Raw genomic sequence first — 23,025 nt, 5'->3', positions numbered from 1 at the left:
TTTTTTTTTTTGGTTGGGAGACTATTGATGACTGTTTCTTTTTCATTAGCAGATATGGGACTGTTTAGATAGTTGATCTGGCCTTGATTTAACTTTTGTATCTGGTATCTGTTTAGAAAATTGTCCATTTAATCCAGGTTTTCCAGTTTTGTTGAGTATAAGCTTTTGTAGTAGCATCTCATGATTTTTTGGATTTCCTCAGTGTCTGTTGTTATGTCTCCCTTTTCATTTATGATCTTGTTAATTAGGATAATGTCTCTGTGCCCTCTAGTTAGTCTGGCTAAGGGTTTATCTATTTTGTTGATTTTCTCAAAGAAGCAACTCCTGGCTTGGTTGATACTTTGTATAGTTCTTTTTGTTTCTATTTGGTTGATTTCAGCCCTGAGTTTGATTATTTCCTGCCTTTGACTCCTCTAGTGTGAATTTGCTTCTTTTTGTTCTAGAGCTTTCAGATGTGCTGTGAAATTGCTGGTGTATGCTCTCTCCAGTTTCTTTTTGGAGGCACTTAAAGCTATTAGTTTTCCTATTAGAACTGCTTTTATAATGTCCCATAAGTTTGGGTATGTTGTGGCATCATTTTATTAAACTCTAGAAAGTCTTTAATTTATTTCTTTATTTCTTCCTTAACCAAGTTATCCTTGAGTATAGTATTGTTAAGCTTCCACGTATAGTTGGGCATTCTATTGTTTATGTTGTTATTGAGGAGCAGCCTTGGTCCATGGTGATCTGATAGGATGCAAGGAATTATTTCAGTTTTCTTGTATCTGTTGAGGCCTGATTTGTGACCAATTATATGATCTATTTTGGAGAAGGTACCATGAGGTGCTGAGAAGAAGGTATATCCTTTTGTTTTAGGATAAAAAGTTCTATAGATATCTGTTAAATCTATCTGTTTCATAACTTCTGTTAGTCTCACCGTGTCTTTATTTAGTTTCTGTTTCCATGATCTGTCCATTGCAGAGAGTTGGATGTTGAAGTCTCCCACTATTATTGTGTGCGGTGCAATGTGTGCTTTGAGCTTCAGTAGAGTTTCTTGTATGAATGTAGATGCCCTTGCATTTGGGGCATAGAGATTCAGAATTGAGAATTCATCTTGGTAGATCATACCTTGGATGAGTATGAAGTATCTCTCCTTATCTTTTTTGATCACTTTAGGGTGAAAGTCGATTTTATTCAATATTAGATTGGCTACTCCAGCTTTTTTCTTGGGACCATTGGCTTGGAAAATTGTTTTCCATCCTTTTCTTCTGAGGTAGTGCCCTTTACTCTGAGGAAATGTCTATTTTTGTTATTAAGGTGTGTTTCTTGCATGCAGCAGAATGATGTGTTCTGTTTTAGCATCCATTCTCTATTCTGTGTCTTTTTAATGGGTAATTGAGTCCATAGATGTTGAGAGATATTAATGACCAATGATTATTAATTTCTGTTATTTTAATGTTGCTGGTGCTACTCTGTGTGTCCTTACATCCATATGTGCATCTGTGTGTTTGCACTTCTTTTTGTTTTCTGTGTTGGCTTAGTTGTAGTTAACTTCCTTGAGTTGCAGTTTTACTTCTGCTATATTCTGTAGGACTGGATTTGTGGATTAATATTGCTCTTGTCATGGAATATCTCATTTTCTCCATCTATGGTGATTGAAAGTTTTGTTGGATATATTAGTCTAGGCTGGTATCTGTTATCTCTTAGACTGCAAGACATCTATCTGCTCAGGCCCTTCTGACTTTCACAGTCACTGTTGAGAAGAAGGCTGTAATTCTAATAGGTCTGCTTTTAAATGGTACTAAGCCTTTTTCCCTTGTAGTTTTTAATATTCATTCTTTGTTCTGTACATTTACTCTTTTGATCATTATGTGGTGAGAAGATTCTCTTTTTTGATCTAGTCTTGGTGTTCTCTAAACTTTTTGTACATTTATGGGTATCTTTTTCTTTATGGTAGGGAAATTTTCTTCTATGATTTTGTTAAAAATATTTTTTGGACCTTTGAGCTGGATTCCTCCTCCTCCCCCTCCTCCTCCTCCTCTTCCTCTTCTTCCTCCTTCTCCTTCTCCTCCTCCTCCTCCTCCTCTTCCTCTTCCTCCTTTTCTTTCTCATCCTCCTTCTCTGAACTTGTTGAAAGCATTTTTTGGACCTTTGAGCTGGGATGATGATGATGATGATGCTTCCTCTTCTTCCTCTTCCTCCTCTTCTTCCTCTTCCTCTTCCTCCTCCTCTTCTTCTTCTTCCTCCTCCTCTTCTTCTTCCTCCTCCTTCTCCTCTTTTCTTGATATTCTTCATTTTATAGTGTCCCAGATTTCCTGGTGGTTTTGTGTCAGGAACTTTTGAAATTTAATATTTTTTTTTGCTGATATATCAATATCTTTTATTGTATCTTTTGCACCTGAGATTCTCTCTTCCATCTGTTATAGTCTGTTGGCGATGTTCACATTTGTACTTTCTGTTTCGTCTCCAAGATACCTCAGTTTGTGTTTTCTTTATTGTTTCTGTTATTGTTTTCAGTTCTTGGATAGTTTAATTCATTTCCTTCACCTGTTTGATTGTATTTTTCTGTATTTCTTTAAGGGATTTATTCATTTCCTCTTTACCAGCCTCTATCATCTTCATAAGACTGAATATAAGGTAATTTTTATGTGTGTATGCTTTCACTGTGGTTCTTAGGCACAGTTGAATGGGACTGAGAGGAAGATAGTGGTACACTGGCTTAGGTTTGAAGAGTGATGCTTAGAATGTTCATGACCCACCCATGTTCAGCTTCACAAATGAGGAATAGAGGACAGGCCCCTACCAAGTGGGTTCCTCTGCTCGAATTCCTCCATCTCTGGCTGCCCCTTCCCATCAGAGCTTCACTCTCCTTACTCATAACTCTTCTCACTTATCTAGAAAAACAACTGAAATGAAAAACAGGTGTCCTGGCTAAGAAATGTAGAAGCCACACCAAACAATTGCATTGTGCTGTGTCAAAGGGCAGAAGCAGGAACCCCAGAGTGTTAGCCCAATATGCTAGGTGCTTGCTTTCTTCGGAGATAATCAGGACCAGCTCCCACAATATTAACCAAGTATGTCTACTTTGAAAGATGAACGAGATATTCTTGGTTTTGAAATATGAAAATTCACTCTGGCTGTTGTCATTCCTACTTAATCAAAATAAAATTGAGCTATCTGTGTACCTAAACACCTCTCCTCTCACTATGGAGACCTGTCCAGCAGCCAGCCCCACGTGGGACCTATTAGAAAGGGCCATCTCCAGACCAGCTAAGCTAAGGCTGGAGTAGAGGTAGTCTGTCAGCTTCTTTAGCATGTTCTGAAACACCCAGCTCAAAGTCTTAGAATTCCTTTAAGGGCCGGGCCTAGAATTGTCTTTTCACGTGAGAAGCCCCTAAACGCTTCCCTTTTCCTCCCAGTGAAAAAGTATAGAACTCAGCTACAGAAGCCAGCTTCTAGATGTTTTCTGAGACTCCCTGGCCTGTTCTTGAGGGACAGGCATTGCCTGTGTCAGGCCTTAATGATATGAATCTCTCTAAAGCAGTTTCTGTTGATCATCACAGCCAGACTTCATCTTTCTGGGCTCCAGCTCATCTGGATTTGCCTTTTAATACTTACATGTTGGTGATATTGCATAGCTGATGTTCAACCAGACAGTTAATTAGACCAGTTTTGTTCCTGAAGGATGCAGTTTTCTGGAGTCTTCAGTGGGTGGCAGCCATACCTATTGATAGACACTAAGTTTGACTGTTGTTGCTGTTCTTTTGCAGGAATGAACTGGAGCGGCAGTTTCTTGAATTGCTACAGTTTAACATCAATGTTCCTTCCAGTGTGTATGCCAAGTATTATTTTGATCTCCGTTCTCTGGCAGAAGCAAACAACCTGAGCTTTCCTCTGGAGCCCCTAAGCAGAGAGCGTGCCCACAAGCTTGAGGTAAGGGGGATCCACACACCACTGCAGTGCGTTGCCTCATTACCATCTCTGTGCCATCACTTTCAGTATTCTCTAGTATGTTTTGTGAAATTAAGGACAGGATTCTAGATGGATTGCAGGCCAGTTCATTAACTAAATAGATATGTATTTTTCATTTTTTAACAACCATAAGGCAGCTTTTCCTTATTGTATACCAATTCTATTTCTAAATGATTCTTTTTAACATTCTTATGTTTGTGGTTTTACTTTTTTGTTTTTATGAGGCCACAAAAATAAGTATTTTCCACCATGCATTAACAAAAAAAAGGGGGGCGGGGAGAAGCTTCCAGGTGGCCTTAGCAATTGAGAATCAAGAAAGGCTATTATTGTATCTTACTTTTTTTCCTACAGGATTCTTTTGTAGTTGGAACTAAGGCCTGCCTCAATGGATATGGTCTAGGTTGAAGGCTGTTGTTACTAACCCATGACTATTTATCACAGCAAATGTATGTTTCCACCAACTCTTCACATCTGGTTTAATGGATAGCATGAAAGCAAAGTGGTAAGAAGGAACTCTAGTGGCCACTGCTCCATTGTATGCTGACTCTGTTCTCTGTCCCTCCGGACTTCAGCCCCTAGGCATTGTGGTCTCAGCTGTAGAGCCTGTTCTAGTTTAGTTTATATGCTTTGATAAAACATTACTAATACCAGCTTGAGGAAGAAAGAATTATATTTCTACATTATAGTTCATCGTTGAAAGGGAAGGCCAGGCAGACAGGACCCCAGAAACTAGAACTGAAACAGGCTAAAGAGGAATGCTGCTTAATAGTTTGCTCTCATGACTTGCCCAGTGCTTTCTTACTACCCAGAACCCCCTACCCTGAGATGGTGCTCCCACAGCAAGTCCGATAGACTTTTTCTCAGTTAAGGTTTTGTCTTCCTCAATGACTCTAGCTTATGTAAAGCTGACAAAAACAAAAACAAACGAACAAACAATCAAAAAACTAACCAGTACTAAGCTTTAGACCACAGTGGAAGATGAGAGAGTCCTTTTCCAAACTTGCCAAGGCCTTCCTTATGTGCCTACTCCACTGTTTGTCCTGGTGCTTTAACAAGGTCAGGAGTTGTATAAAATCAAGCCAGAGGTGAAAAGAGGTCTTTTTTGTTTGGTTGGTTTAGTTTTGGATTTGGTTTGTAAGGAAGTATCTTTAGTATGAATTTCTTCATATTCATTCTGTTAAAAGCTGTAGTTCTCTTACTGTTGCTGTTATAAAAATACCCTGATAGCAGTATGAAGGAGAAATGGGTTAGGGTTAAGATTTCAAGTTACATTTCATTATTTCAAAGAAAGTCAAAGCAGCTAAAGACATAACATCTGAGAACAGAGTAAGAATAAAGGCATATATGCTTCAGTGCTCAGCCAGCTTACTCTACTGTCAAGGACCCAAACCAGAAAATGGGGCTACCCACAGTGGACAGATCTTCATACATCAATTAAGGTAATCAGTCCCCTATAGACGTCACTCTGGTCCCCACAGGTCACTCTGCTTTAGAGAATTAATTCCTCATTGAGATTCTTTCTCTCAAGTGATACAATAGCATCCCTGTTCCTGCTCATTATATTTGAAGCTGGCAGTTTGGGTACATAGGTTCTAGGTTTTTTGGTTTTGTTTTGTTTTGTTTTGTTTTTTTCTTAAAAATTGCAGTTAAGAGAGCAATTAGGAGTCTTTTATTTATTTATGTATTTTTTATTAAATTTTGGAGACAGGGTCTCTTTACCTGACTGGACTCACTATGTAGACCTCAAATTCACAGAAGTCTGGCCTCTAACTCACAGAAATCTTCCTGCACCTACTTCCTAGGTGCTTTGTTTAAAGCTGTGTTCCACAGCACCACCAGCAGTCCATTAATTTTAAGTTGGAAACTCAGTAAAGCAAGGAGACAAGGAGACAGGCTGGGTGCTAAGCACTGGTACTAAAGAAGAACCCCAGGGAGGTACCACTGTCCCCTTCTATGCAGATCTACACCACATGCGAAATACCTTACAGATTTACCTTTTAAAAAATTACTCTGAACCGGCTCAAGGTGTTCAACTCTGTCTACATGTCAGAGAGAGCTGTAGTTGCCTCATCTAATCTGGTTAAGAGGGAACACTACTATCTGTTGCTATTATGAATTCAGACACACACTATTCATGAGAAATGGCAATTGGTAATCTCAGAAACTTTAAATGAAAAAACCAAGAATGCTGTACATAGTGCTTGGGTGAGACACCTCAGCCTAGTAATTTGTCTGCTCTCCCAGATGCCTGTCTGGTTTCTCTCTCTGCTGATACTGGAGTTATGTTCCTAAAATGCAGCCTTTGAATTTTATCATGTTCTCTTAAGATTAGTAGCAGGTTTGCTCTGGCTACAGACTACAAAGTGTTTCCTTCCTGGCCTGTGTGGGCTCTCCATCCCTCAAAGCCCTCTGTCTGGTCTCACTAACACCCACCATGTGGATCCACCTTGGCTTCTAGGTCAAACCCCAGACACCTTATTTGCTGCCATTCTTACTATGGTTGTCTCTCACCAGTACAGTGCTCATTATGCTTGTCCCTCACAGTAGCCTTGGGTGTTTCTTCTCTTCTGCTTTCAAGATCATAAGGACACACACACCACCACCACCACTACCACCCCATTTCGAAACAGGGTCAGAGTTGTGCTAGGCAGCATGCCAGCAGATGTGACAGCCTTGCAGAGCCCCTGACTGAGGTGGGACCTTGGTATGTACCCTGACCTGCACTGTCTTTCTCCTTCTCAGGCCATCTCCCGTCTCTGTGAGGACAAGTACAAGGACCTGAGAAAACCCATGAGGAAGCGTTCAGCAAGTGCTGACAACCTGATTCTGCCACGGTGGTCCCCAGCCATCATCTCCTAACTGGGGCATTCTCCTAAGGTCATGCTGTCCCTCAGTTTCTCCTTTTGTTTAAGAAAAAATGAACTTGGGTGGTTTTGTTTGGTTTGGCTTTCTTTTTTCCTTCTGGCCCCATCAAGGCTGCCTTCACACCCACCTCCACACTCCGTGGGTGCACGCAAAGAGGCTTTAAGGGACGTGAAATCAGTATTCAGGAAACTTGGTGTCAAGCCTTCCTGACCGTCACGAATAGCACTTCTTTCATGGAGGAAACAGACTCTAATCCTGGAGAAGGAAATGAAGGAGAGGAAGTTGTATTGAGGCAAAGATTACTTGGTAGCTTTGCTGTTTCTGGGTCCTTGTCTGGTCATAGATACCAGATGGAGCCAGCTGATAGGTAGCAGAGTTGAACGCATCTCCAAATCAGGAATGCCATGCTATGTGCCCTCGGAATCCTTATGCTCTGTAAGACTTCCTGCATTCCTTCATGCTGCTCTCTTGGGGGTGGGGGTGGGGGTGTTTGTTCATTTTTATTCTGGTTTGGTTTTGATTCCTTAGAGCAGAGAGTATAGTTTGTAACCACCATGGCACAGACATCCAAATAAATAGTACTGATTGTTTATCTCTGCTCCATTTTCTCTAGCTTTCTTCTGAGCTTTCTTCCTCACAAGATGTGCTTGTTGTGTTTCTACACATCTGTTTTGTATGATTCTCTTTCAACAATAGCAGGATTAACTTGACTGTAGTACTGAACCAAAACTATTCTCTCCTGCCTAATTCCAAGAACATTCTATCTAGATTAACATGGGTGCTTGTGCCTTCCAGTTTTCTTGCGATTGGTTGTTCTTGGTTTTGGTTTTGTCACCTCCTCTCCATCCCAGGTTCTCTTTTTCTGCTAACATGAAGGTGTAATTACAAAACGCAATCAGACTTGGTGGCTGAAGGCCAAGGTCCTGAGCACAAGCATCTTGGGTAGAGAAGCATCAGGGAGCCAGTCTTTCCTGACCTCATGAGGAGCCATGTCCATGTGCTCCTGCCTGGTCATTCTTCTACTGACCTCATGAGGAGCCGTGTCCATGCGCTCCTGCCTGGTCATTCTTTTACTTCCATGTCCATTGTTGTAAGCAATATTCTCCTTGAATTTTATATGCTTCCTTTAAATCAAATTTAGTCTATTTGTATACAGTTTTTTTAAAAATCTAAAATGTAGAAAGTGGGGATTGGGTGGGTGGGTATTCCAATGGGAAGATCACTAAAAGGAAAAATGTTACTATTTCCTGAGGTATTTTTCACAGAATTATTGAATTTAAAAAAAAAATTCAACTTGCATTCTCATTGTGGGTGCTTGGAGAAGCTACACAAACTGTGAAGGTTCATACTTCCTTAATTATAACCAGCTTTTGTGTTTTCTGACTGTTTCTGACTTGTTTTGGGGATAGATTAAACAATTCTATTGAGTACAATAAAAGGGTTTAAGGTATCTATCAAAGAGAGAATCTAACATGAAGTCTAAGAGTCTGAGTCACACACAAGTGCTTTGCTTCTGCCCGTCTTCTTAGGTTGCAGTGAGGTTTTTCCTTGTTTTGCTTTGTTATATACTCCTCCTGTGTGAGTTGTATGTTAGTTTTGAATACCCTAAAATTGTATGCCTGACCCCTCTCAATAGAGCACACTTTGAAAATGGAAGGAACAAAATGTCAAAATCCCAAAAGTATGGAGCCACAAATGTTAGTCAGGATTCAGTGCAGTTCTTGTGCAGTTCTGTATGCAATATGAGCAAGTTCTAGCCTGAACTTCCAAAGCAGGAAGTAAAAAATTAAATGCCCTTCCTGTTGCACCTTTGATGATTTGCTCTGAGCGGGAAACAGGATCAGCTTCTCTCCTTATGAACCTTAAACAGAGGTCTAAAAGTGTAGAAAGTGTCATTTTGTATTCCCTCATCTCTATAACTCTAAAAGGGACCTATTTTCTTAGCCAAATATGAATACCTCTTAGATGAACTCCTTCCTCTCATGTAAAGTACCTTATTTTACCAGCCCATTTTAGGAAAGAACTGCTGACTTGATAGCAGAAATCTTATTTTTATTCCTTTTATTTGAATGGGAGATTTGGAAATTAACTTATGTAAATAGTTCAATGCACCTGATACTATTTTGTGGAGTTTATTAAACTACTTTAAAAGATTGTACAGTGTATTTGTTATATATGTGTACACACAGTCTGGTATCTGACATCCAACGGCGACTCTTTATAGCCTGGCTTGGTTTTATTCAGAATGTTGACTGTTGTTTTCAAGCCTTGTACACTAAACTCTACCTCTGAATAGAAAGGTTTTCCCTTTGCATCAATGAGTGTTAAACTGTTTTAATTGGTTGTATTTCTTGCACTAAGAATTTCAGTTGTACTGTTTAGTCTGAATTACTAGGCATGTAAGTATAGGCTGATTTAATTTTTCTACACAATAATGAAGACATTTTTGTTTTCTGGGTTGTTCTCAGGTTGCCAAAAGAAAAAGGAGATAAAACAAATCTGGTAGCAGTGATGATAAATCATAAATAACTTGTTTGCGAAGTAGTTCGGTTTCCAACAGGTAACACTGGATTCTGTTCAGGAATGCTATCTCAATGCAGCCTCTAGTAAAGAGCTCGTTGTCATTGTTGAAGGATGAAGAAAGCCACAGTTTCTTGACTATAGACTTGATTTAAACAGCACATATAATTTGTTGAAGAATAAACACACATTCCAGTAAATTTTATTTTACTTCTTCACTGGGAAAAGAAAGGAGTTAAGTTAAAATATAATGAGATCCTGCAGGTTCTAGAGGTGCTTTTCTGCCTTCATGCTCAGGTGAGACCAGCTGTGGCCTCATGCCTCCAGCTGTTGAAGATAGCTCCACTGTCCTGTGTTCCTTCTCCATGGTCTTTACCTGGGATATCTCCAACTTGGTGTTCCCCTTGCTTCAGGGGATTTTGCTGCTTAGCTGAGCTTCAAGGCAGACTTTGGTGAGTTGTGATTTTGCATATTCCTGCTGCTTTAGGGACTGCAACCTGGGGCCGTATTTTACGCTTTGAGTTTATATATGTATATATTCTTAGTTCACTATAGGTATTTAATAAATTAAAAAAATATGTACATAGAACAAATACTTTCTGCCTTCCTGCTATATTTTTTTTAGTTGATATAAAATTGGACAGTGTTTTCAGAGTGGTAATACTGGATCATGATTTTGAGACTGGCCTGCCTGGTCTATGTAGTAATACTCTGCCTCAAAAAGTAAAATTGTGCAGGTTTTTGGGGTGATGAGTAAATTAATTCTAAGAGCAGTGAGAGAAAGTGTGTGTGTCTTCAGTGATTGAGAAACTGAAGCCTACCTGGGACTTCAACCAGGTGAGGAGCTAAGTTAGCCAGTAGGATCAAATAGATCACATGCTTTCCTTAAATACTGTTTTGTCTTATAAACCACTATGTCCTGGCCTTCAGTGGAGTGAGTCTCTCAAGATACTCACTGGCCTTGGCAGTTCTTACAAACATGAATGGTCTTCTGAAAAGCAAGCTGCAGATGGTACCCATTTTTGTCAACAGGAGGAAGCAGGAAGCATAGCCTGCAGCAGTACTAGGGAACGTACTTAGCTCTATGAACAGAAAGAAAACTCCAGGCCGTAATAGGAATAGCAGTTCAGCCTTACTTAATGGAGAGCACAGAGCAGCACCAGAATGCCCTCCCAGAAGCAACCTGCCAGACAGCTCCATTAGACATACGGGAGTCAGTGATGCATGTGCTCACACTGCTGATGACTTTACCAAGCCATACTCCATGCAACTTGTTAGAGCTTCTTTACTAAGCTTGTACATGTCAAGGCCACAGATCCTCTGGTGCCACTTTTACTGGAAACTTCTTCGGTAAGCAATACAAAAATTACTACTTTTACTGATGGTGTGTCATTAGAAGCTGCTTTGTGTGTACAGTGTTGCAAGGCGAGCTATGCCCAAGCCAGGACTTGTTCCAAAAACCATGTAGAGTTCTCCAAGAACCTGTTTATACTAAGAAGTGCCCTCCAACATGTCTGACTGGATGGCATTTGGGATTTATAGGTCCTAGTAAAACATCTTGTATCCTTTTGTGATTTGTTTGGGGGCAGGGGACTTTATTCCTTTTGAGAACTTTTGTTTATAAATAGATTCAAATGTGCAATCAAAAACTGTCATCTCAAAATAAATACAGTTTTGACAAAAATGTTAACAATGACTTCATCTTATATTTAATACTTTATTGATGTTGGTATTGATCTGTGTTGTAATGGAACCTGGAATTCTAGTCCAGATCTAAACTGTGACACCACCTTTACCACCATCTTCTCTTTGAAGGTTGCTGTCAGAGACTCTTGCTAATCCATGAACACATGTACTAATTGGTTTTTATGGGATGCTAGGAAATGTGAATGCATTTTTTAAAGGCATAAGCCCACCTGAGTTCCCTGGGATGTTAGTCAGCTTTTGTAAGGCCCACACCAAGAGAGGGTGACTCTTATATTGGTAGATAGAGTTCTCATATAAAGGCCATAGTTGTTCCAGGGTCAGCTATATTCTGTCCTTTTCCAGCTCTCTTGTAGTCATTATTGATCTCAAGTAGAATTCCACTGACTCTAGCTGTTGTGTTTTTGTGTGGGTTGCTAGATTCTGGGAAAGTGAAGTAGATATTTAACTTCACCCACAACTGAAGCTGTTCTAGTAAGAGTGCTACTTCCTAAGCTTGCAAAACCTGAACTCACCCTGGAAGCCTAACCTTGCAAAAAAAAGGATTTTGCCTCCCTTATGGCATGCCCCACCTGTCCACAAGACTACTAAGCAATCACCTCCAAGCTTTCCATATCTGTACCGGAGCATCCGCTACTGCAGTCTGTGGAAAAGTTCTTGCATTTAAGGTGATATCTGAAAGTTGGGGAAACTGAGAAAAGACTGATATTTGTGAGTAACTGTAGTGTTGTACAGTTGAAGTAAAAAAAAAAAAAAAAAAAAAAAAAAAAAAAAAAAAAAAAAAAAAAAAAAAAAAAAAAAAACTATAGTGTGGGATACCATATAGGAGGCCTTAGTAACCTCATATATTAGCAGATAAGTGTCCTGGCCATGACAAGTATTCTGAGTGTGTCTTTATTTTGGATAATACTACATTTCCAGGAGATTAATAACAGAACTTCTCATCCAATTGGTGTTTGAGAAGAAGAAACAAAGAGATTGAAAGTGGTGTAGTGGGAAAGCAGCAGTAGGTCATATTCTTGCCAGTCCTGTCTAGACACTTGCCAGTGCTGAGCTTGCATGGTAGTTTCCTACAGGTGGCAAAACCTGAAACATTCCTATTCTCAAATATTACCCAGAAAATGTATATTTGTTTAATAAGTTAATTTTAGTGTAGACTTTAAATGATCCCTATATTGCATTCAGCAGCCGTGTATTGACCATGTATCAACAGTTCTGGTATTAGGCTCAGTGCAGTATAAACAGACAAGGTCTTTGTAGGACAGCTCATTAATAACCCTACAACTGTATACTATGAGGTATGATGTCTTGAAAATGGATGGTGTGGTAATAAGAGGGGGAAAATGAGTGGGAGTGACCTTTTGAATTGAGGTATCTGTGGAAGAGGCAAAGAGGGTTACTATGGTGGGCTACTGAACTGTTAAACTGTTTGAACCAGATCCTATGGCCAAATGTGTTTCTAGTATTCACAAAGGCCAACAGTGGGAGGAGCTCTACCCTCTTCACACAGGAAATATTGGCAACAAGCAACTAGCCAGTTCATGATAGTCCAGCTTCTTGGAAAACGTGGCTATTTGTGTGTCAGTCATGTTGCTGTAGATGTGACTGAACTGTCAGTCAAGATGCTGGACCTTGTCTTCAGAACTGCAACATGTAGGTGCTAATCATTGCTTTGCATGTGACAGTAATGACATTGAATCCACTTCCTTGCTGTAGGCATGAAAATATCTGAACTTGGTAACATATAAATAAGCCACTTCCTGGACATTGTTTCTTCCTATAGATAATCATTGTTTGACAATTTTTTTTGTTGTTGAATGTCATATATCACCATGACTTGAGAACCTTAGAACTCATGTGGTTGACACCAAAAAATTCTAAGAGAAACAGCCAGAAAGACATAATATACTTTCAGTAAGGTGACAATCGAAAGATTTCAATAAAGAAATGTATAATTCACTAACAATAATCAATGACTGTATATGATGGAGAAAAGATGTCATTCAAAATTATAGCATAATCCAAAAACAAGAATATAAAAGTGTTTACAATGTGCCCAGCATAGTAAACTCTGAGTCCCCAAACCCTATCATCTCAGCAGGTAGCAGTTATTGAAATGGATGGGGGGACACTTTGATTTAGGCAGGTTCAATGCTTGATCAGTGAGTGCTATGGTAAAGCCTAGAAGACTGGTCACAGCTTTGTGATCCCCCTCTCTGGGGTCTTCTGTTCTCACTGAGAAACAAAGGAAAGAAAGAAACAAAACTCTTATCACAGAACATGAGCAGAGAACTAAACAGTATTTGCTCTGTATTTATGCCAAGCCAAAACATACAAATCTGAACTTTTTTAGAAATAAGATTTTTGTGAGTATAGTTGAAATGGACCCCATACTGAATCATGATCCGCCCTAAATCTAGCATCCAGACCCTTTCAGGAGATGGAAATGTAAGTATGTTGAATCAACAAACCAAGGAACTCCAGCATCACTGTGCCATCAGAAACCACCAAGTGATGGGAAGACCTTTTCCCTACAACTCTCAAGAAGTTGGTAATACACTTTTACATGAAACATCACCTCAAAGCAGAATCAACATTAGGTTGAGAACCATCTAGTGTGAAGAAGCTTGTTATGGCAGCCCTTGGAAGCTAGCATGTTTAGAGTACCTAAATAAGTTAAACGATGTCATCAAAAAGACTTGAAAATAAGGGTCACTACTACCATACTCCAAAATAGAAAGATAGGCTGGTCCAAAAATGCCTTTCCTCCACTCTCCTCTGTGCATTGTATTGTCAGTCCACTTTTAGGATTTGTCTTGGAGCTATTAATTTCTGACATGTTCCTACACAATTCGCAGGTTTTCTCACCTTCATTTACACATCATTTAATGCCACTTAGTAACCCTGTAGAAAGAAGCTGTTTGCCTTTCTTGGCTCTTTTTCATTCTTTATGCATCTCTGTTTCTCTTGTCCATCTGTTTATGGTCTTCCTGTCACTGGAATGCGTAAGGTGATCTTCATCTACTGCATTCCCTGTGGTACAGGGCTCACACCAGCTATACCTCTATAGTGAGCAAAGAATGTATATTATGGTGCACAGTTCAGAGAGCTGGAGAAGTGGAGCCACAGTCAAAGAAGGTGAGCAAAGTCAAGCCAGAGGCATCATAGAAGATACTGAAATAGCCAACAGGTCGATATGGAGAATGTACACACAGGCATAAAATCAAGGAAATTAAGTCACTGTGACATGAGATACTACCTCACAAGCTGTCACATTGCAAGATAAAGTTGGTGAGCATGGAGAAAAGGGATCCCTTACATTATTGGAATATAATTTGATGAAGCCATTGGAAAACTGAACAGGTTCCTCAGAACATAATAGATAACATAACTCAGCTCTTCTGGGTAATATGCTGAAGAAGTGGAAATGTATTATCAAGGATATAGTTATACACTTATGTTCAGTTATGTGCTCTTATGTTCACTTGTACTTTTATGTATAATAGCCAATATATTTCTAGGTATGTACTATCTGGTTTTGTGTGTCAACTTGACACAGGCTGGAGTTATCACAGAGAAAGGAGCTTCAGTTGGGGAAGTGCCTCCATGAGATCCAGCTGTGGGGCATTTTCTCAGTTGGTGATCAAGGGGGAAAGGCCCCTTGTGGGTGGTGCCATCCCTGAGCTAGTAGTCTTGGGTTCTATAAGAGAGCAAGCTGAGCAAGCCAGGGGAAAGCAAGCCAGTAAGAAACATCCCTCCGTGGTCTCTGCATCAGCTCCTGCTTCCTGATGTGTTTGAGTTCCAATCCTGACTTCCTTTGAATGATGAACAGCAATGTGGAAATGTAAACTGAATAAGCCCTTTCCTCCCCCACTTGCATCTTGGTCATGATGTTTTGTGCAGGAATAGAAACCCTAAGATAAGGTGTCACCATTGGATGAATACCTAAAGCATGGGGACTAGGATAGCTCAGTATAGAGTGTGTTCCTGTCATGCACAGGTCTCTGGTCCAGGGCATCCCAAAAGTTTACACACACACACAAAAAACAATAAAATACAATCCAACCTTTAGAATTGTCATGTGTGATAAAACATAGATGAGGTAGTCAATCCCAACTGTCAATTTGAGATCTACAATCGCCTGAAGAATGCATCTTTGGGGATGCCTGTGGTGATTATCTTGATTGAATTAATTGAATTTGTAAGACCTGCTTTCTGTGGGTGGCATCATTACCTATCCTGTATGAAGAGGAAAAATATGTGTGCACATGAGCAGTCATTTTCTGCTTCTTGACAACAAACATGTTATGACCCAAGCTCCTGTTGCAATGACTTCCGTACCATGATGAAACTGTACCCTGGAAGTATGAACCAAAATAAGACTTTCTCACCTTTTGCTTTTGCCGCTATTAACCTCAGCAAGAGAAAAGATAATGGATAAAACTAAAGAATATGGTATATGAAATCAACTGGACACAAATAAATGCACTGGACCTGTTTTTTATGAAATATTGATACCAAGAAAACACACCATAAATGCTAAAGTCTGTGACTGCTCAAGTGCCTTGTATGACATGAAATATAGTGTTTGTATGTAATACTCTTGTATAATTTCAGTAATGTAAATGTTATGGACATACTGTGTTGCTTATAAGATAAGAGCTGTGCATGTTCAGAACTGGTGAGAGTTTACTTTTCATCTGTGGCTGATTGAATCCACTGGTGCAGACCTCAATAGGTATGTGCAGCCCACTACACAGGGCATACTACATAGTGGGCAGGCACAAGTCATGAGCACTCTAGAAAGTCAAACTCAGAAGTGGTAACTGCAAGAAGAGGAGAAAATGGGGAGGGGAGATATTAAGCAAGTAATAGAGCATTTAAGTTAGGAAGAGTAGATCTTAGTGTTGTGTTAAAGAGATTATAATATGACATTTGTGTTTCAAATTTCCTGAAAAGTTTACCACTAGTTATTAATTGATTTACATGTTAATTAGTTCAACTTAGCTATCCTATAATCGAGTACCCCATAAATATATACATTTATTATTATTTATTATTTGTTCAAAACAAAATTGAGCAAGGCCTGATGGTACACTTTTTGTGATATCAACTCAAGAGACAGAAGCAAGTGCATCAGTTCAAGGCCATCATAGGCCTGTCTCATACCACCATTTCATAAATAAATAAGTAATTTTTTTTTTTTAAGTTGAGCCATCATAGAGCCTAAGTAAAGAAACAAGTTAGCTGGCTGTTTAGAATGAAGGTAGGTAGGAAGCAAAGGAATACTAAGTAAAAAAAAAACATGTAGACCTAAGTAAGGTTCACTCCATATCTTCTACTGTGCTGAGTAGCAGCATTAGGGGGAACTGGTCTTAGTAGACGCATGGTCATAAATATGTGAGACCCTGGAAGTCCACCCACAGGTGCTTTCACACCAATATATATTTTTTAAATACAATATTGATGTCTAGTTTGAGATACTTCATCTGGCAAGCTTTCTTCTTTGTCCCTTTGTAGCTCTCTGATGAAGGCATAAGGCAGATGTGCCCTATTGTATTTAATGTTACTGAAGCCTAGAAAGGCTGAATGACTTGGGAAATGTCATCATCTACCCACAAGTTACCAAGTTATGCAGCTGTCCTTCAAGCCATGTAAGCCAAGACACACCTGTCACCCAGGGCACCCTGTGTGTGGCCTTCTGAAGTAGAGACAGCTGAAACATTCTAGCTTTAAAAAGACTTAGCAAACAATGTGCCTATATATGCATAATTGCTGTTGGGTGCTTCTTTTATTTTTATAGTTGTTAAATATAGAAACAAACAGATGGTAGGGCTGGCCAGGAGTTGGCATTTTATAGAATGGTTTTCCGATATTCTGCCAAGTCTCAGTATACAAGCTTTGAAGAACCTGAGAACTAGAATGTTTTAAGATAACACTAAAGGTTATTTGTTACCACATTTAAGTAACAAAGCCTGTTAGGAATAACACCTCCTCTTAGGAAGAACTTATTCCCTGTGCTCAAGTTACATCAAGTCCATCTTGTTTTTCGTACCAGAATTTAGAAAGGTACACACACCAGATACTGCATGAATGTGTAGGAGGGATGAGTGAATACAAGAGTGTGCTAGAGCAAAAAGCAGCACATGCCAGCAATAGTGTGTGAAAACAAGAGCATGATACACCACTGGTGGGAAGATAAATTGGTGCAGTCTGTGTGGAGGTTTCTTAAACAACTGAAAACAGAGATGCCACTCCTGAGGATGTATCAAAAGGACACTAAGCATACCACAGACATGCTTACATATCCTTATACAACACTATACACTAAGGTGTTGGCAGATGAATGAACAACATCAAAAATGTATGTCTACATAGTAGTTTTTTTCACCTATAAAGAATGAAAATATACGGAAAATTAATGGAACTGGAGATAGCCCTGGGTAAGTGAAATAAGCTAGACTCAGAAAAAACATGACATGTGTTCTCTCCCAGACAGTAGATGGGGAACTATTTGAAGGGAGAAAGAAGGGATCAAATGAAGGTAACATGGGTGAATATGAGTAAAGTAGTGTTTTGTTTCTTTGTTTTGTTTTTTACTTTTTGCAGGTTTTTATTCAGATGAGAAGCTTATCCATTCACACATTTGAGAGCCCTCTTCCTTCTGCTATAAGTTTGCCTTCCTGGTCCTAGTCTGAGAATCTTCTGGGCATTGGTCTCCTCCCCGTGACTCTTGGGTGTCACTTTCACAAACAAGTTTTTGGGGAACAAAACTCTTAAGGATAAACATTGGGTGAAAGTTGGCACTGTCAACATCCCAAATATCAAAGTTGGAAGGCCAATGGACCTGTAGTGTCTTAGTTCTGCGGCTATGGGAGGCTGACTTGTAGAAGGCTTAAAGTGTCCTCTTCTTCCATGGAGCTTCTGTTGACACATGTAGCTTCTTCAGCCAGCTTTCTGATGGGGACCATGTGGCAGGCGTTGTATTTACAGCTGGCTGTCTTAATTTCTTGGGGTTCTTTCTGCATGATGCCAGGTGGTACTGGAATCTGCTGAGTGGAATTTGGTGGTAAGGGTTTTAAGGACAAATTTCTATGGATTCTGGCTCCATGGGGAGTTGGCTTGAAGTCAGGTGTCCTGCTGCCCAAAGTGTAAGTGGTACTCCTCCAAGGAAAAGCCTCTTCCTAAAAAGGACTATGCTGTCTTCTGCCAGGCTTCGGTTCTTGGGACTCTGGAGTGAAATTCTTACTCTTCAAGTTCTGTCAGCAACAGCTAGAGCTGATAGAGAGGTCTGGATCTTCCGGAACTGGAGTTGTAGACAGTTTTAAGCCACATATGGGTGCTGGGAACTGAACTTGGGTCATCGGCTGTTTCTCCTGGCCACATGCTTATGGCTCATGTCCTCTCATGGTGACTTCTTCCTATCCTTGTGAACTCTCTTCTCTCCCTGAGTAAAGTAGGTATTATGTATGAAAATAATGCATGCTAACCAAAAAACAGTATTAAAAAAAAGGAAAAAAGAAAAAAAAAAGAAACAAATCTTTAAAAATAAAAAGCCTGGCTGAAGAACTGACTTTAGCTTTTCATTTGGTGGACTAATATATCTGTAAAATCTAATCTCTAGTGAAGATGAAAACAGAAACCTGCTTTGCTGTGTCAGTGATTGTTACTGCAACAAACAACTGAGATTAACAGTTTAGAGATAAACAACGGATTTATTTTTACCTCATGGACATATGTTTTGGTCCAGGGTCTATGGCCCACAATCAGGGTAGCAGTAACTGTTATAGCTCAGAAGGAAAGGTATCCTGGTAGTTGGTAGACAAGGAAAACCCCAAAGCTACACTGCACTTAAAAGCCTCACATGAGATTTATTGGGAAAAACCCAGGAGGGTGGCTGTCTCTGGTCAGGTGAGAAGCAGCTGGTAGCTAAGCAGAGGCAAGCTTTATATAGAGTTTCAGGGGAGAGACCTTTGCAGGATGCATATTGGTGGAATTTGAAGTCCAGATCCTCCAATGAGATCAGGAATTGGTGAAATTTCAAGTTCTGAACTTGGGCTTTTTACTGTGTATGTAGGGTGAGGGCTGTGTCTAGCCATCTAGGTAGTTATTCTGTAGATAGAACCTGGCAATTGGAGGTCCCCAGGGGAGGGGCCTGGCTACTTTTGTGCCTAAGGGGGCTAACATTTTCCCCTTTTGTTTATTATTGATGAACAATCAGGGATAAGAAAAGGGAGACAACATTGTCATTAAACTACTTCTTGCTGAATGGGGCTTTAAAGTCCTTAGGATGAACTTGACCTTCACCATCAAGGTATGATTGAGAGTCCCAAACATCTGGCTTGGTAGCTAGGTGCCAGGTAAAAGGGCAGAGAAAAACACACTTGACCTCAAGACTAGGTCTCAAGACCTCAAGAGAAAGAACACACTGGCATAGGCTTGACCCCAAGACCAGGGCCAAGAAACAGAATCCCACCAATCCTGAGCTTCAAAACCAAAGCCACATAATCCTTCCAATCCCAAGACACCCTGAAAATAAGGACTACCAACCAAGAAACCCTACATAAACCTTGCTCTTTGCTCAGTTCTCTGCTGCTTCTCAGTGAGCAGAGGCAGCCTAGGCTTTTCTTCCAATAAGTCTCTTATGTGAGGTTTGTTGTGTGGTGTGACTTTATGGTAATCTGTTGCCAGGATACCTTTTGGAACAGAGCACACATTCACTGGAGCGAAACTTTCACTGGGGAAACCTCCCCTGCTGGAACAGAGGCTTAATACTTCTATAGGAGAAGCCCTTCCCTTCAAAGCTGCAACACCTACATTTTGGTGCCAAAACAAAAGATAGGTGCCCAATGGTGCTTGTGACTTGTAGTCTGAACTTCACTGGAACACCATAGCTCATCTCGAGCCCACCTACCTCAGACTCACCTTCTAACTCACCAATGGCTCAGCACCCTATTCACAAGAAGCAGTTAGCTAAGTTCACCTTAGTCAGTGTAAACATTTTCCTGAATCCAAGGAAATGACAGTTGAGTAGCCTCAGCACTCCTCTGGTATTTACAGAGGTGGAGGTACCTCCAGCTATGGTCTTTAAAGGCTACAGCTGGCCCTTTCCTCTTGATCCCATCCCACTACCCTCAGAGATGCAACTCTGCAGTTTCTTTAGGCCCAATGGGTTATTGTACCCCTTTCTGCCCTCTTCTCCCACCTTCACTTTGGATCTGCCTGTAAATCTCATTGACTCCTTTAGGCCCTTGTTGCTATTAGCACTCTATTCATCAACCCTTTCTTGTAGATGAGACTATTACTAGAGCTCAGTTTTCATCCTCACCTTCTGGCTCCTACAAAAGCATGAGTACCAGGTGCTGAGTTTCTCCTCTGGCTTAGCCAGGCTAAGCCCTGATACCCACTGAGTGGGATGACTGATCTTCATTCAGTCCTCCCTGAGTCCTAGCCAGGCTTCAGTGACATTTTCCTTCACATCTCTCATCCATGGGAACAATCTCTTTCATAACCTCTCATTCCCCTTGGGATGTCTCTTAGAAAACCTCCAGACTCTACATATGGGACCCAACCTGAAGAGTCCTAAATCTGTTTTCATTTGCAATCAAGTTTGGCATCAATATCTCTTAGATAATCCAAATGGACACCTAATGGTACCCTAGTTCCCAATATTATTAGGGACCTTTACAAATGCTATGAGCAATCGGAATGGAAATGGATTTCCCATTCCCTATTTCTATTTTCTCCTCTGTGAGACATTTCTTTTCCTCTGGTCTTCCACCAAACATGCTGTGTAAATGTCCAGTCTTTTAAGTTATCTTGGATGGTTCTGTAAGTTTGTTACAAAAAATGGGAGCAAGAACCTTAGAAGTCAGGGTAGAAAGCAAAGGAGTGGGTCTGCTGCAGTGCACACCCCTCAGTTGGCTGGTTTATCTCTCAGCTCTTTCCTACAGTGTCCTCTGCCTATAGCTAGAGGTCAAAAATTTCCCATCTCCAAGCCTTCTTTGTTCTCAGTTTATGGGATTCAAGTCCTTTAGATATGAGTGGCATTAGACTGGTTTGGTTTTTTTTGTTTGTTTTTTTTTTGTTTGTTTGTTTTTGTTTTTTTTTTTTTATGCTGTCTCACTTCAGTTAAAAGCTGGCTGTGAAATTGGGATATATGGCTCCCATTCCTCTAGACCTAAGCTTGATTTTTAAAGGTGTTTTCCAAAGTCCATATCAGGCAAGCTGTTTGACTATGTGACAGAGAAAGGAAAGCAAAACAATTAAAGGGACAGACTGACTGTTTTGGCTTACAGACAGTTCTGCTAGGCTGTCCCCAACAGCAACCTAGCAACAGGTTGCATCATCGTCTGCCACCATTATTACCTGCACTGCCACTAGATGTGAGTGGCCTGAGTATAAAAGGACTGCTCAAAACCCACACCTCCCCTCCTCCCTTTCTCTCTCCCCCTGCCCCACTGGGCCAGCCTCTCTTTCTTTTTCTGTTCTTCTCTGTCCACTTCTCTGTTGGGTGCCACCACCAAGTGGCAGGAAATAAAAGGGCGAAGGTAGGCAAACCCGCCAGAGCTCCGGTACTCTAGCCGGGCATACGTCGGAAGCTGCCCCCACTCTCCACACTGCCCGGGTGGGCATCTGGCTGTCATGAGCCTTCATCCCAGTCTGCAGGGGTAGTGGAAAGGGGGCAGCCCCGGTGGTCCCTGGGACCTCACAGAGGCCAAGGACAACAGGCTCTAGCTCCTGGGCATCACAGGATGTCGCTGGACACCATGGAAGAGCTAAGAACGAATTGGGGGCCCCTGGGGCAGCTCAGTAAGCTCTGGGGCCAAAGGGAGAAAGGGAGCAGGCAGGGGAAGCTGAGACCAGTGGTTCCCAAGTGAGAGTGAAGCATGAGTCCTTGGTCTGGTCTTGTGGCTGGAGTTGGAATTCATTGCCCCAGCACTGGGAGTCTAGATGAAAGGAGGCAATCCTTGGTCTTAAGACATTTATTTTAGAAAGGAGATAGAGAGGGAGGAGGGGAGAGGATAGAAAATTAGAGGCTGGCCATGGCCATGGAGAGAGGGGGAAGGAGAAAGAGGGAACAAGAGGTGAGAATAAAGACAAGAATAAGAGGTTGAGAGAGAGGGGGGAAGGGAAGGGAAGGAGGAGGGGACGAGCAGCCTCCCCTTTTTGTTTTTGGTTTTTGTTTGTTTTTTTCGAGACAGGGTTTCTCTGTGTAGCCTTGGCTGTCCTGGAACTCACTCTGTAGACCAGGCTGGCTTCAAACTCAGAAATCTGCCTGCCTCTGCCTCCCAAGGCCTGGGATTAAAGGCGTGCACCACCACTACCCAGCTAGCAGCCCCTTTTATAGTGGGATGTGCTATCTTTCTGTTCCCAGGTAACTGTGCTACCTGACCTGGCTGTGGTCAGGTGACTGGTGTAGAATCCAGCCAGGATGCTAGGATCTGGGGGCATTGTCTAGCCACAGGATAATCGAGTGAGGGCTTGTGGTGTCAGCAGCTTTATATCTGGGGGCATGGTTTACTATTCTGTTCCTTGTAGAATTCTCTTCTGGGTTGCCAGAGTAAGCCTCGCTCAATCAAGAAACAGACTGCTTTTCATGGTCCAACACTCCCCCACCCACCCACCTACCTCTCTGTCTCTTCTTTTCCAGGTCCCCACTTAACTATCTTCCCCCACAATAAACTTTCCTTATAGCAGGTATGTTGCATGGTGTGATTTCTCAGGGGATACCTTGGCATGAGCCTGCCAGGCACCCCCGTACTCCTGCTGCATTATATATGGCATTATATTTCATAACAGACTATTTCAGTGGAGACTTACTGTTGCTATTCATCCCATATTCTTTTGGTTTTGTTTTAACTCTCTCATCCTGAATGGGATTACAGTACCTGAGGGGCATCCTTGCTAGGGATCAATTTATAAGTTCCCTCTTGGCTGGTCTTTCCAAGGCTACACTTAAAGCAATAAATTATTTTTAAATCA

At 40.9% G+C, this 23,025-nt stretch overlaps 1 protein-coding gene and 1 pseudogene across 5 annotated transcripts in view; one reads left to right on the top strand and one right to left on the bottom strand.

The window, feature by feature from the left end:
* Ccny (cyclin Y) overlaps positions 1–8,976 on the top strand; it is a 134,333-nt gene extending 125,357 nt beyond the window's left edge. For 2 of the 5 annotated variants that reach the window (XM_031364942.1, XM_031364944.1), the window contains 3 exons: positions 2,560–2,616; positions 3,750–3,912; positions 6,694–8,976. In XM_031364942.1, coding sequence (XP_031220802.1) covers positions 2,560–2,616; positions 3,750–3,912; positions 6,694–6,810 — 337 coding nt within the window. In that variant the 3' untranslated portion in view covers positions 6,811–8,976. The remainder of the gene's footprint in view (positions 1–2,559; positions 2,617–3,749; positions 3,913–6,693) is intronic. The other 3 variants (XM_031364940.1, XM_031364943.1, XM_031364941.1) reach the window with 3 other exon arrangements.
* Positions 8,977–17,670: 8,694 nt separating this feature from the next.
* On the bottom strand, positions 17,671–18,489 carry LOC116087791 (annotated as a pseudogene).
* Positions 18,490–23,025: the final 4,536 nt, after the last annotated feature.

This window comes from Mastomys coucha, unplaced genomic scaffold (assembly GCF_008632895.1).
Source record: "Mastomys coucha isolate ucsf_1 unplaced genomic scaffold, UCSF_Mcou_1 pScaffold13, whole genome shotgun sequence".
NCBI classification, from domain to species: Eukaryota; Metazoa; Chordata; class Mammalia; order Rodentia; family Muridae; genus Mastomys; species Mastomys coucha.
Note: the sequence above shows the minus strand (reverse complement) of the source record. Positions and strands in the feature narration are given on the sequence as shown.